This window comes from Heptranchias perlo, chromosome 15, assembly GCF_035084215.1.
Source record: "Heptranchias perlo isolate sHepPer1 chromosome 15, sHepPer1.hap1, whole genome shotgun sequence".
Lineage (NCBI taxonomy): Eukaryota > Metazoa > Chordata > Chondrichthyes > Hexanchiformes > Hexanchidae > Heptranchias > Heptranchias perlo.
The window spans coordinates 8,449,186-8,463,631 of record NC_090339.1 but is presented as its reverse complement, the minus strand read 5'-3'; the positions used below and the strand labels follow the sequence as shown (position 1 = coordinate 8,463,631).

At 43.5% G+C, this 14,446-nt stretch overlaps 1 protein-coding gene across 1 annotated transcript in view; it reads left to right on the top strand.

Moving 5' to 3' along the window:
• The window catches only part of pls3 (plastin 3 (T isoform)), a 108,586-nt gene that overhangs the window by 73,267 nt on the left and 20,873 nt on the right, over window positions 1-14,446 (top strand). Inside the window, exon 9 of the mRNA XM_067996817.1 lies at window positions 9,838-9,933. Coding sequence (XP_067852918.1) covers window positions 9,838-9,933 — 96 coding nt within the window. The remainder of the gene's footprint in view (window positions 1-9,837; window positions 9,934-14,446) is intronic.

The following is a 14,446-nucleotide window of genomic DNA, read 5'->3' as shown; positions in this document are numbered from 1 at the left end:
TGTAAACAGCTGAGGCCCAAGCACTGATCCTTGCAGCACCCCACTAACTACAGCTTGCCAACTCAAAAATGACCCATTTATTCCTACTCTTTTATTTGTCTGTTAAGCAATCCTCAATCTATGCTAATATATTATCCCCAATCCCATGAGCCATAATCTTGTGGAACAACCTCTTGTGTGGCACCTTATCGAATGCCTTTTGATAATCCAAATATACTACATCCACTGGTTCCCCCTTATCTACCCTGCTAGTTACACCCTCAAAAAAAACTCTTAATAGATTTGTCAAACATGATTTCCCCTTCATAAAACAGTGTTGACTCTGCCTAATCATATTATGATTTTCTAAGTGACCTGTTACTACATTCTTTAATAATAAATTCTAGCATTTTCCCAATACTGATGTCAGGCTAACTGGCCTGTAGTTCCCTATTTTCTCTTTCCCTCCTTTCTTGAATAATGGGGTTACATTTGTTACCTTCCAATCCAAAGGGACTGTTCTAGATCGAGGGAATTCTGGAAGATGAAAACCAATGCATCCACTATCTCTGCAGCCACATCTTTTAAAACCCTAGGATGTAGGCCATCAAGACCAAGGCATTTGTCTGCCTTTAGTCCCGTTAATTTTTCCAGTACTTTTTCTTTACTAATCTTAATTACTTTAAATTTCTCACTCTCATTAGACCCCTGGTTCTCCATTATTTCCGGTATGTTTTTTGTGTCTTCTACCGTGAAGACAGATACAAAATATTTGTTTAATGTCTCTGCCATTTCCTTATTCCCCATTATAATTTCTCCTGTCTCTGCCTCTAAAGGACCCACGTTTACTTTTGCTACTCTCTTCCTTTTTACATACTTGTAAAAGCTCTTACAATCTGTTTCGACGTTTCTTGCTCGTTTACTCCAATTCAATTTTCTCCCTCTTCATCAATTTTTTGGTCATACTTTGCTGATTTCTAAAATCCTCCCAATCCTTAGGCTTATTACTCTTTTTGGTAACATTGTAAGCCTCTTTTAATCTAATACTATCCTTAACTTGTCTAGTTAGCCACGGTTGGATCACTTTTCCTGCGAAGTTTTTGTTCCTCAAGGGGTTGTATATTCGTTGAGAATTATGCATTATTTCTTTAAATGTTTGCCATTGCTTATCTACCATCATATCTTTTAATCTAATCTTCCAATCTACCTTAGCCAATTTGCCCCTCATACCTACATCATTGGCTTTGTTTAAATTTAAGACTCTCGTTTCTGACTTAACTACATCACTCTCAAACACAATATGAAATTCTATTGTATTATGATCACTCTTCCCCAGAGGATTCTTTATTATAAGATTACTAATTAATTCTGTCTCATTACACAATGCTAGATCTAAAATAGCCTGTTCACCAGTTGGTTCCTCCTTTTCCATTTTGCCTGTTATTTCTTAGCTCCACCCATACTAATTCTACATCCTGATTGTCCTTTCTCACTACTGTCATTATCTCATTCTTTATTATCCCGGCTCTGTTCCCAGGCCTCCCCTCCCACTCCTTTAAATCCCTGCTCTGCTCCCACTCCTTTATATCCCGGCTCTGTTCCCAGGCCTCCCCTCCCACTCCTTTAAATCCCTGCTCTGCTCCCACTCCTTTTATATCCCTGCTCTGCTCCCAGGCCTCCCCTCCCACTCCTTTATATCCCCGCTCTGCTCCCACTCCTTTATATCCCCAATATCCACTAAAAACACCAACCAATGAACTAAACAGTTACTGACTTACCTTTGGCACTCCTCCTTGTCTTGTGACATCACTTGATTTTTGATTCCTTTTATGACTCCCTTTATGCTCCGCTTAGTCTTGGTCTGTGGTTCTTTGGTTTAAATCACTTAGCACCTCCTTCCTCCTCTGCATCTAATTCCCACACTCACCAAATTGCCAGTTGGAAGTCCTCACTCTGTAGCAATTTACTGTCGGTCTTCACCAACCTCTGTGCTCTGGGTCCTTGTACTATATACCTTTCTGACACACCCTAGTTACAATTGGTTAGACTGCTTCCAGCCACAATAATTAAAACCTAGTCAGGAATCTACTTATAGCTGATTGTCTGTTACTACTAACTGCCACTGTTTGCAGCACTGACTTGCAGCTTTTTAAAGTTATTAAACTAAGTTTAAATTTCAGTTTAAAATAAAACATAGTACTTACCAGTGAATTCCCACACTCACCAAATTCCAGTTGAAAGTCCTCACTCTGTTAGCAATTCACTGCATTAAAGGTTCACTCTGTCTTTACCAACCCCTATGCTCAAGCTCTGTGTGCTCAAAAACTTGTTGTTTGTGTAAGATACAGGTACTAATGAATATTAATAAATTTACCTGAAGTAATGATTTTGGATGTAGATCCTACAACAAAGAGCTTGTCAGCATTTAATGTTTTTTGGTGTGCGGCGACCCTGAAGTGAGATGGTTTCTTTGTGAAACGGTTATTTTGGTTGGGGAAACATGCAGGGAGAATGGTTCAAGAATTACAATTGCAAATGAAATACTATGGGAGGTGATCTGTGTACAACATGTAACTAAATCATAAATTTGTTCTTTATAAATGGGTTTGCGATTTTGTTACACACAGGAAATTTTTCTGCAAGTAATGGATAATGGTGCTTAGACACTTGGGTAAAATGCGCAGGCACTTTGCAGATTAGATGTCTTCAGTATACCTCATTAAGACAGCACCAAGTCCCACTGCCAATTTGCACACTGCAAGATCCCACAAACAGCAATGAGATTGTGACCAGATAATCTGTTGGGTGTTGGGTGAGGGATAGATATTGGCCAGGACATTCCCCAACTCCTCTTCAAATAGTGCCATGGGATCTTTTATGTCCTGTAAAAAGGTAGAAGTGAACATAAGAACAGGAGTAGGCCATTCACCCCTTCGTGCCTGCTCTGCCATTTGATGAGATCATGGCTGATCTGTGATCTAACTCCATATACCTGCCTTTGGCCCATATCCCTTAATACCTTTGGTTGCCAAAAAGCTATCTATCTCAGATTTAAATTTAGCAATTGAGCTAGTATCAATTGCTGTTTGCGGAAGAGAGTTCCAAACTTCTACAACCCTTCGTGTGTAGAAATGTTTTCTAATCTCGCTCCTGAAAGGTCTGGCTCTAATTTTTAGACTGTGCTCCCTACTCCTAAAATCCCCAACCAGCGGAAATAGTTTCTCTCTATCCACCCTATCTGTTCCCCTTAATATCTTATAAACTTCGATCAGATCACCCCTTCACCTTCAAAACTCCGGAGAATACAACCCTAATTTGTGTAATCTCTCCTCGTAACTTAACCCAGTGGCCTCTGTTAATGTCCCATCCGAAAGACGGCACCTCTGACAGTACAGGACTCCCTCAGTACTGCTCCTCTAACAACGCAGCACTCCGTCAGTACTGCACCAGGAGTGTCAGCCTAGACTATGTGCTCAAGTCTCTGAAGTGGGGCTTGAGGCCACAACCTTCTGACTCAGAAGTGAGTGTGCTACCACTGAGCCAATGCTAACACCTAAACCTTACTCTTGTATTTGTGTAAAACACCTAATTGATTCCCATTAAATTAGGCCAAGCTGCAGAGTAAGAAAGGGTGTAGAGAACGTGAGACTGGTTTCTGAGGGGGAAGTCCACTGTCATAGACAGCTCTGTAGCCAGCAGCTACAAGACAGGCCATGTTCTGAGCTGGGTACTCTGTTGGTAGCAGAAACGTCTGGTTTAATAAATTATGATGTGGAGATGCCGGTGATGGACTGGGGTGGACAAATGTAAGGAATCTTACAACACCAGGTTATAGTCCAACAAGTTTATTTTAAAATCACAAGCTTTCGGAGATTATCCCCTTCGTCAGATGAATGAGTGAAAAGGTTCTCAAATCGCATATCTTATACTATGTTGGGACAGCATCACACCAATCAAAAGGTGTCGTTGTTATTCAAACAGGCCAGTTACGGAGAACAGCACGTCCCAGTACACTGGATATACATTGTGTCAATTACACAGGCAGGCAGAAAGAAACCCAAAATGGCAGAGAGAGAGAGAGAGAGAATATTAAAAAACATATAATTTTTTCCCCCCTTTTTGCTGGTGGGGTTACGTGTAGCGTGACATGAACCCAAGATCCCGGTTGAGGCCGTCCTCATGGGTGCGGAACTTGGCTATCAACTTCTGCTCGACGATTTTGCGTTGTCGTGTGTCTCGAAGGCCGCCTTGGAGAACGCTTACCCGAAGATCGGTGGCTGAATGTCCTTGACTGCTAAAGTGTTCCCCGACTGGGAGGGAACCCTCCTGTCTGGCGATTGTTGCGCGGTGTCCGTTCATCCGTTGTCGCAGTGTCTGCATGGTCTCGCCAATGTACCATGCTCCAGGGCATCCTTTCCTGCAACGTATGAGGTAGACAACGTTGGCCGAGTCACAGGAGTATGAACCATGTACCTAGTGGGTGGTGTCCTCTCGTGTGATGGTGGTATCCGTGTCGATGATCTGGCATGTCTTGCAGAGGTTGCCGTGACAGGGTTGTGTGGTGTCGTGGACGCTGTTCTCCTGAAAGCTGGGTAACTTGCTGCGAACGATGGTCTGTTTGAGGTTGGGTGGCTGTTTAAAGGCGAGCAGTGGAGGCGTGGGGATGGCCTTAGCGAGGTGTTCGTCGTCATCGATGACATGTTGAAGGCTGCGGAGAAAATGGTGTAGTTTCTCCGCTCCAGGGAAGTACTGGACGACGAAGGGTACTCTGTTGGTTGCGTCCCGTGTTTGTCTTCTGAGGAGGTCTATGCGATTCTTCGCTGTGGCCCGTCGGAACTGTCGATCGACAAGTCGAGCGTCATATCCCGTTCTTACGAGAGCGTCTGTAGGTGTCCATCGCGTTCCTCCTCGTCTGAGCCGATCCCAACAGAGTACCCTTCGTCGTCCAGTACTTCCCTGGAGCGGAGAAACTACACCATGTTCTCCGCAGCCTTCAACATGTCATCGATGACGACGAACACCTCGCTAAGGCCATCCCCCGCCTCCACTGCTCGCCTTTAAACAGCCACCCAACCTCAAACAGACCATCGTTCGCAGCAAATTACCCAGTTTTCAGGAGAACAGCGTCCACGACACCACACAACCCTGCCACGGCAACCTCTGCAAGACATGCCAGATCATCGACACGGATACCACCATCACACGAGAGGACACCACCCACCAGGTACATGGTTCATACTCCTGTGACTCGGCCAACGTTGTCTACCTCATACGTTGCAGGAAAGGATGCCCCGGAGCATGGTACATTGGCGAGACCATGCAGACACTGCGACAACGGATGAACGGACACCGCGCAACAATCGCCAGACAGGAGGGTTCCCTCCCAGTCGGGGAACACTTTAGCAGTCATGGACATTCAGCCACCAATCTTCGGGTAAGCGTTCTCCAAGGCGGCCTTCGAGACACACGACAACGCAAAATCGTCGAGCAGAAGTTGATAGCCAAGTTCCGCACCCATGAGGACGGCCTCAACCGGGATCTTGGGTTCATGTCACGCTACACGTAACCCCACCAGCAAAAAGGGGGAAAAAAATTATATGTTTTTTAATATTCTCTCTCTCTCTCTCTCTCTCTCTGCCATTTTGAGTTTCTTTCTGCCTGCCTGTGTAATTGACACAATGTATATCCAGTGTACTGGGACGTGCTGTTCTCCGTGACTGGCCTGTTTGAATAACAACGACACCTTTTGATTGGTGTGATGCTGTCCCAATATAGTATAAGATATGCGATTTGAGAACCTTTTCATTCATTCATCTGACGAAGGGGATAATCTCCGAAAGCTTGTGATTTTAAAATAAATTTGTTGGACTATAACCTGGTGTTGTAAGATTCCTTACATTAATAAATTATGTTACAGATGCTGGTGTAGGTTTAGGAGGGTCAGTGAATTCTTGTAATTTTTCTTGTATACATGAAGTTTTAAGTTCATTAAGTAAAATCCACTGCATTGACTTTCTGCTACTGTTGAATTTCTACATTTAACTTACTTTTTCTCTCCTGATCAGTATCTCTCAAGAACATCAGCTATTGCGCTGTAACCTCTTCAGATGTACCGCCATGTATACGTACTTTGAACCATTCCTCCAAGCCACCGGTAACCAACAATTATGGGTTTTTGATAGAGTAAATAAGGAGAAATTGTTTCCACTGGCAGGAAGGTCAGTAACCAGAGGAGTCAGATTTAAGATAATGGGCATACGAACCATAGGGGTAACATTTTTTTACACAGCGAGCAATTAGTCCTACTCCCCTACTCTTTCCCCATAGCCCTGTAATTTTTACCACTTCAAATATTTATCCAGTTCCCTTTTTGAAAGTCACTATTGCATCTGCTACCACCACCCTTTCAGGCAGTGTATTCCAGATCATAACAACTCGCTGCATTAAACAATTTCTCCTCATCGACCCTCTGGTTCTTTTGCCAATTACTTCAAATCCATGCCCTCTGGTTACCAACCCTTCTGCTCCTCCTTATTTACTCTATCAAAACCCCTCATGGTTTCCTCATCACAGAGCCTGCGATTTCTACCCCCCACCCCCCAAATGACAGGGCCTGGGATTTACCCCACCCCCCCAAATCACAGGGTCTGGGATTCCCTCCCCCCTCCAGCTGTGTTTGCAGAGTTCTTTGACCAGATTTAAAAGGAAAGCAGTGCCATCTTGTGGTCAGTAAAAGTGGTGCTGTCGTAACTCATTGGTGTAAATGTTTTCTCTGCATTTATTGTAGAATCATAGAATGATACAGCACAGAAGGATGGGCCAATCAGCCCATCGTGCCTGTGCCGGCTCTTTGAAAGAGCTATTCAATTAGCCCCACTCCCCTGCTCTTTCCCCATAGCACTGCAAATTTTTCCACCTCAAGCATTTTATCCAATTCCCTTTTGAAAGTTATTATTTAATCTAACTCCACCCTTTCAGGCAGTGCGTTCCAGATCATAACAACTTGCTGCTTGAATTTCTTTTCCCTCATGTCGCCTCTGGTTCTTTTGCCAGTTACCTTAAATCTGTATCCTCTGGTTACTGACCCTACTGCCACTGGAAACAATGTCTCCTTATTTATTCTATCAAAACTCTTCATGATTTTGAATACCTCTATCAAATCTCCCCTTGACCTTCTCTGCTCAAAGGAGAACAACACCAGCTTCTTCAATCTCTCTGAAGTCCTTCATCCCTGGTACCATTCTAGTAAATCTCTTCTGCATCCTCTCTAAGGCGTTGACATCCTTCCTAAATCGTGATGCTGCGAATTGGACACAATACTCCAGCTGGGGCCTAACCAGTGATTTATAAAGGTTCATCATAACTTCCTTGCTTTTGTACTCTATACTTCTATTTATAAAGCCAAGTATCTCTCTGTTCCTGCACCCCTGTTAAAATTGTACCATTTAGTTTATATTGCCTCTTTTTTTCCTCCCAAAATGTATCACTTCACACTTCTCTGCATTAAATTTCATGTACCATGTGTCTGCCCATTTCACCAGTCTGTCTATTTCTTCCTGAAGTCTGTTACTATCCTGCTCACTGTTACTACATTTCCGCGTTTCATGTCCAGTGCAAACTTTGAAATTATGCCCTGTCTACCCAAGTCTACGTCATTAATATATCTCCAAAGGAGCAGTGGTCCTCATACCGACCCCTGGGGAACACCACTGTATACTACCCTCCAGTCTGAAAAACAACTGTTCACCACTATTCTCTGCTTTCTGTCCCTTAGCCAATTTTGTATCCACGCACCCTTTAATCCCATGGGTTTTAATTTTGCTAACAAGTCTATTATGTGGTACTTTATCAAATGCCTTTTGAAAGTCCATCTACATAACATCAACTGCACTACCTTCATCACCCATCCCCATACTTCATCAAAGAACTCAATCAAGTTAGTCAGACATGATTTACCTTTAACAAATCTGTGCTGGCTTTCATTTATTAACCCATATTTTTTCAAGTGCCAATTAATTTTGTCCCGGATTAATGTGTCTCAAAGTTTCCCCACCACCGACATTAGGCTGACTGGCCTGTAATTGCCGGGTATATCCCCCTCCCCTTTTTTGAACGGGGGGTTACATTTCCAATTCTCCAGTCCTCTGGCACCACTCCCATATCTAAGGAGGATTGGAAGATTGTGACCAGAACCTCCGCAATTTCTACTCACACTTCTCTTAGTAACCTAGGATACATCCCATATGGGCTGGACAACTTTTCTACTTTGAGTACTGCCAACATTTTAGGTACCTCTTCTTCATCTATTTTTATCCTATCCAGCTTCTCCACTACTTCCTCCCGTACTGTTACATTGGCAGCATCCTCTTCTCTAGTGAAGAGTATTCATTTAGTACCTCAGCCATGCCCTCTGCCTCAACAAGAAGATCTATCTCCTCATTGGTGCCTAATCAGCCCGACCCTTCCTTTGACTACCTTTTTACTACTTATATGTGGTAGAGGCAGGGACCCTCAACTCTTTTAACAAGTATTTGGGCCTGCATCTAAAGTGCTGTAAGCTGCAGGGCTACAGACCGGGTGCTGGAAGGTGGGATTAGAATGGGCACCTGGTTGTTCTACGAGCGGGCGCGGACACGATGGGCCGATTGGCCCCCTTCTGTGTTGTATCTTTTCTATGGTTCTGTGTTTATAAAAGACTTTTACGTTCCCTTTTATGTTACCCGCTAATCTTTGCCCCTCTTATTTCCTTTTTCAGTTCTCCTTTGTACTTTCTGTATTCAGCTTGGTTCCCTGCTGAATTACGAACTCGACATTTATCATAAGCCTCCTTTTTCTGTATCACTTTAATCTCTATATATTTCATTATCCAGTGAGCTCTAGCTTTGGATGCCCTTCCTTTCCCCCTCATGGTAATGTGTCTAGCCTGTACCCAAACTGTTGTCTCCTTGAAGGCCTCCCATTGCTCATTTGCTGTTTAACCTGCCAATCTTTGAGATTCCAATCAAGATCCCTTTACAACTACCTGAAATTAGTCCTCCTCCAATTGAATATATCCACATTTGATTTTTCCTTGTTCTTTTCCACAACTGCTATAAATGTAATATTTTGATCACTGTTTCCCAAATGCTCTCCCACTAAACCATGCTCCACTTGCCCCACTTCATTTCCCAGAAGTGGATTCAGCACTGCTTCCTTCCTCGTTGGGCTGGAAACATACTGATCAAGGAAGTATGCCTCCCATGAATTTATAGACCTGCATAACTCAGTCCCCCCATTGGCCTAATTTTCACCTGTAATGGCTTCCTTTGCCCCCAGTACAACTTTAATTTGACATTTTCAGCTTGTCCTGAATTGAGAGCTGTCAGTCTTGGCTCAGTGGGTAGCACTCTCGTCGTAAGGTTATGGGTTCAAGTCCGACTTGAGCGCATAATCTAGGCTGACGCTTAAGTGCATCCCCTGGCACTATTTTGAAGAAGAGCAGGGGAGTTCTTCCTGGTGGCCTGGTCAATATTTATCTCTCAACCAGCATCACTAAAACACATTATCCGGTTATTTATCATGTTGCAAGTTGTGGGACCTTGCTATCTGCAAATTGGCTGCCACGTTTCCTATATTGCAAAAGTGACTACCCTTGAATAGTACTTCATTGGCTGTGAAACACTTTGGGATGTCCTGAGGACATGAAAGGCGCTATATAAATGAAAATTCTTTGCAGCTACCTTTCATAACTCAATAAATGGCATCAATTTAAATCTTACCATTGCTATTCCATTACATCTATTTTTGTTAAGCGTGGTCTTTGTATCTGATCTATTTTCATTTTAACATATGAAGACCCTCTTTTTGTTTGTTTTTCAGGATTCGAGGGCCTACTATCATCTTCTGAATCAGATTTCACCGAAAGGCAATAAAGAAGGTGAACCGTGTATTGACATCAACATGTGGGGCTTTAATGTAAGTACCAGTGTCTTTATAGTAAGAACAAACAGATGAAAAATTATTCCCGAAGAAATTATGACCCTTTTCTTTTAATTCTAAATAAATTGCATCGCAAACTGCGTAAATCAAATATTCAGTTTAAAAAAAAATACACAATTTACTAACTAGTGATTTGTCGATCTGACTTGGACTAAGGATCCTTGGTACTTGTACAAAACTTTAAGGTATTCTGTCATCTTGGAAACTTTGCTCATCTGATTAAACACTTAAAACCTCAGTTCAGATTATAAAATCTTTGCTATTAAAGCCGTCAATCATTTTGTTTTAATCAAGTAAAAATGCAGAAGGAATTGTAGTTTTAATTTTTTTTCAGCACTTTAGAATAACCTTGTACGCAGTGTTTTTGAATCCTATTGTACCCCATGCTGAGGGAGGCTCCCCTCTCTACAGAGAGCTACCGTACTGAGGGGGAACGGGGAATGTCGCCTATAATCAGTATCCCATCCTGGGTGTCAGTCGTCCTAAAACAGGACAGTTCGTTCGGTATAATCTGAGTACATGAGAGCTGAAAGCTCAGCTGCCTCCGAAGTTTTGAAGCTCAGATGTGTAATGATTGGGAACCAAAAACTGGCCTACTGCTGATCGATAGGGCTTCCTACAGATACACATGAGGCTGATAGTGGAGCAGGCATTCCTATGGGTCTCCATAGAAAGGGGAAGTAATCATAACAGTAGGGATATTGGCTGTATGCTTGAGCATTTTAACATTAATTGGATCAGAGCCATCACCTTATGCTGCTAATGCTCCCTATAGTCTACTCTCTGTTTTAAAGGTTATGAAAGCACATTTAACACTCTCTTCACAAACTTGTATTACTTCGCTGCATGGCCTCACTTCACAAGAAGGTGCCAACAAAGTTTAAACACTCGTTTCCGCTGCTCTCGTTTTAACGTCGAGAGCGGACTTGGGAGCTGTACGAAAGCTGGGATGTTTTAATCACCATCAGTTGGGATTTTGATGTAACTTAAAATCTGACCCAGTAATAAGGACTCTGCAGATTTCATGCTCTTGGAAACCATATTCAACCATGAGCTATTTTCCCCATCTCTACTGAAGACGTCAGACTTTGTGTGCGGTTTGCTTCAGTACGCAGTTTACACAAGGCTCCTGTTGCAGAATAAGACTCCAATGAATTGGCTGTTGTCCTCTTCCTCCATTTGTTAATTATGCACATTTATACAGCCTTGGCTTCAGTAACTTGCATCTCTGTAACGCTCCTCATGTGCAGGAGGCTGTCTCGACGCGCTTTACATTAAGGCGGGGGGTGGCAGGGGGGAGAAAATGAGAACAGGATTAGAACGGGGCCATTGCTGAACACCTCCGCTCTGTCCGCAAGATTGACCCTGACCTGGTCGCTTGCCATTTTAATTCCCCTAACCTTTCTGTCCTCGGCCTCTTACACTGTTCCAATGAAGTTCAACGTAAGCTCAAAGAACAGCATCTCATCTTTCTTTAGGCATTTTACAAACTTTCGGACTCAACATTGATTTCAATAACTTCAGATCATAACCACTGCTCCCATTTTTTTCGGTCATCTAGTGTTGGTAATGGTTCTGCTGCTGCCATTTACAACTACTCCTGATCAATCTTTTGTTTCTTAACCTGTCCCATTACCACCTTCCTTGCCTTACACCATCATCCCTTTTGTCATTTAATCACTCGTGCCCTCCACCCTATCACAGACCTTCCCTTTTGTTCTTTCCTCCCCTCCCCTCCCTTGCTCCCCCTCTTCCCCTGGCTCTGTACTTGCTCAAAAACTTTAATTCTTTTAACATCTTCCAGTTCTGACGAAAGGTCTTCGACCTGAAACGTTAACTCTGTTTCTTTCTCCACAGATGCTGCCTGACTTACTGAGCTTCTCCAGCATTTTCTGTTTTTTTTCGGATTTCCAGCATCCGCAGTATTTTGCTTTTGATTTAGAATGGGGGGTGGAGGGGCTGAAGGGTCTGTTGAAGAGAAGGATTTTGAGGTTGTTGAAAGCAACGCAGCAGGTGCAGGGAATTTCAGAGGCTAGGAGTGTAGCAGGTGAATGAATGGCCGCCACTATCGGGAGCAGAGGGAGTGTGCAGGAATGTGAAGCTGGAGGAGGACATTAAGATCGGGTGGGCCAAGGCCCTGGGGGGATTTGAAAGTGAGAATGGATGTTTTAAAAAATCAAATGGCTGGAGCACAGGGAGCTGATGGAGCTGGGAGAGGGGAGCATCAGTGAGAATGTGGCCTGTGGCATTTTGAGTGAGTTGTAACTTGTCAAGAGTTTAAGACTGGCTGGGAGATTGTTCAGGGAGTAGAGTCTTGAGGTGAAAGAGGCTTTTAGTGGTGATAGGGGTCAAGGCAGGCATTTCTTCAGAGTTGGAAGGAGTGGATATGGAGGAGGCAGTGGAATTTGGGATGAAGCTGAAGACCAAAGTTTCATACGTCCTGACTCGGCCTGAGTTGAGGTGCAGGGAGGTTGGTCAGACACACCTGGTAGGAGCCAGAAAGGAGCATGGTTTTGGTTTTGCTGATATTTCACTCTTGCTGTCTGTCCAACATTAAGGATGAGTGTATAGCAAAAGCTTTTGGATCAATGGAGGTGGCAGATAGTTGGTACTAGGTGCCACAGGCATATATGAGGAATCTGACCCCAAGCTTTCTGATATAAATGGGTACGATACAAATGAGGATGAAGGGACCGAGGATGGACTCCTAGAATACATGCAGACAGAGAAGGAGAAGCCATTGGAAGTGATGTAATTCCTGCATTGCGATGGCAGTGTCACAGAGCTGGACTGCAGAGGAGAGCCAGCCGTTGATCATCTTTCATCGCTGTGATGGTACAGTGACCTTTGGCAGCTGGATAGCACTACAAGAAAGGACATAATAGCTTCTCATTACTTCTCTCCAACATGGGTTATGTCAACTCAAACTCATATGAATGACAGTTTCAATGTCAAACCATCTCCTCTTGGGAGAGCTTATCAAAATACACCAGACACCTTTTATTCCAGCAATTCTAGTCTCTTTTCTCTTTGTCAAGTTGAAAACTGATGCTGGACATTTGGGAATGAATCCTGAATCTGGCTGATTTTAAAATTCTCATCCTTGTTTTCAAATCCCTCCTTGGCCTCGCCTCTCCCTATCTCTGTAATCTCCTCCAGCCCTGCCACCCTCTCAGATCTCTGCGCTCCTCCAATTTTGGACTTTTGTGCGTCTCCGATTTTTAATCAACCCACCATTGGCAGTCGGGCCTCCAACTGCCCGGGCCCTAAGCTCTGGAATCCCCTCCCTAAACCTCTCTACCTCTCCTCCTTTTAAAGCGCTCCTTAAAACTCACCTCTTTGACCAAGCTTTTGGTCAGCTGTCCTATTATCTCCTTATGTGGCTTGGTGTCAAATTTGTTTGATAACGCTCCTGTGAATTGCCTTGGGATGTTATGTTAAAGGCGCTATATAAATGGAAGTTGTTGTTTATAACAAAAACATATTATTAAAACTTAAAAATTGCTTCTAGGTTAAATATGGGAGAAAATGTGGGAGGCTTGAGCCCTGAGTTCGTGCAGGTTCCCAAACCTCCCACCGTTAGCTGGAGGGACTCAATAGTGACAGTTCCCAGCTTCCCAAGTGGAGAAGAACTCAAATTGGAACAACTCAGGAGTGCATCTTATATTTTATCATGATTGTACCAGCAGCACTTTTATTCACGACTAGTCGATCGACCATGACATTGCACGTGGAAGTCAATACTAAGTGTAGTCTTTGAGTCAAGGAGGGTTAGAGGGTGGAAAATAATTGGACAAAGGCTAAGGTAGAACTGCAAAGATAGGGGCAAGAATAGGGCAGTGGGGGGAAAGTACAGCAGGGGGATGGGGTAGGAGTAGGGTAGGGTAGAGACTGGCATTGTAGGGAAAGTGGTAGAGCAGGGTTCAAGGGTGGGGGAAGGGAGGGACCAAAGGAGGAGAATTCGTGGTCTGTTGTGGGGAGGGGAGAGAGTCATGGTTCAGTGGAGGATATCAGTGAGGATGGGGACTAAATGAGGTGGCTACACAGTTGGAACCAATGACACCAGAGCTTTAAGGGGTGGGGGGGGGGAAGAGGACAGGATGAGGAGAGAAGGTAGAGGACACGGGAACGGGAATGGAAATAGCACTGAGTAGTTGAAAATAAAAGGTTAAACTGACAAAAATGAATTAAATGAAGATTGGTCAGTCATGAATTTAAAGTTGCTTTGGACAGAAAAGGGAAAAATCTGCACCAAAAAGATTAATTCAATAAGCTCTTTATACAGCCTTAAATAAATTGGAGAAATAAAATTAAGTAAAGATATAAGGTCAATAAACAAAAAGGGCCTTAGACATCAGCAACATTAATTAAATAAAGACCCAGGCTGCAGTCAACAAAATTAATGAATTAAAGATAGGGGCTTCGCTGTGGAAGATGAATTAACAACATGACTGCGGAGAAGCCGATTGGTGGGGACAGAGAGATGCAG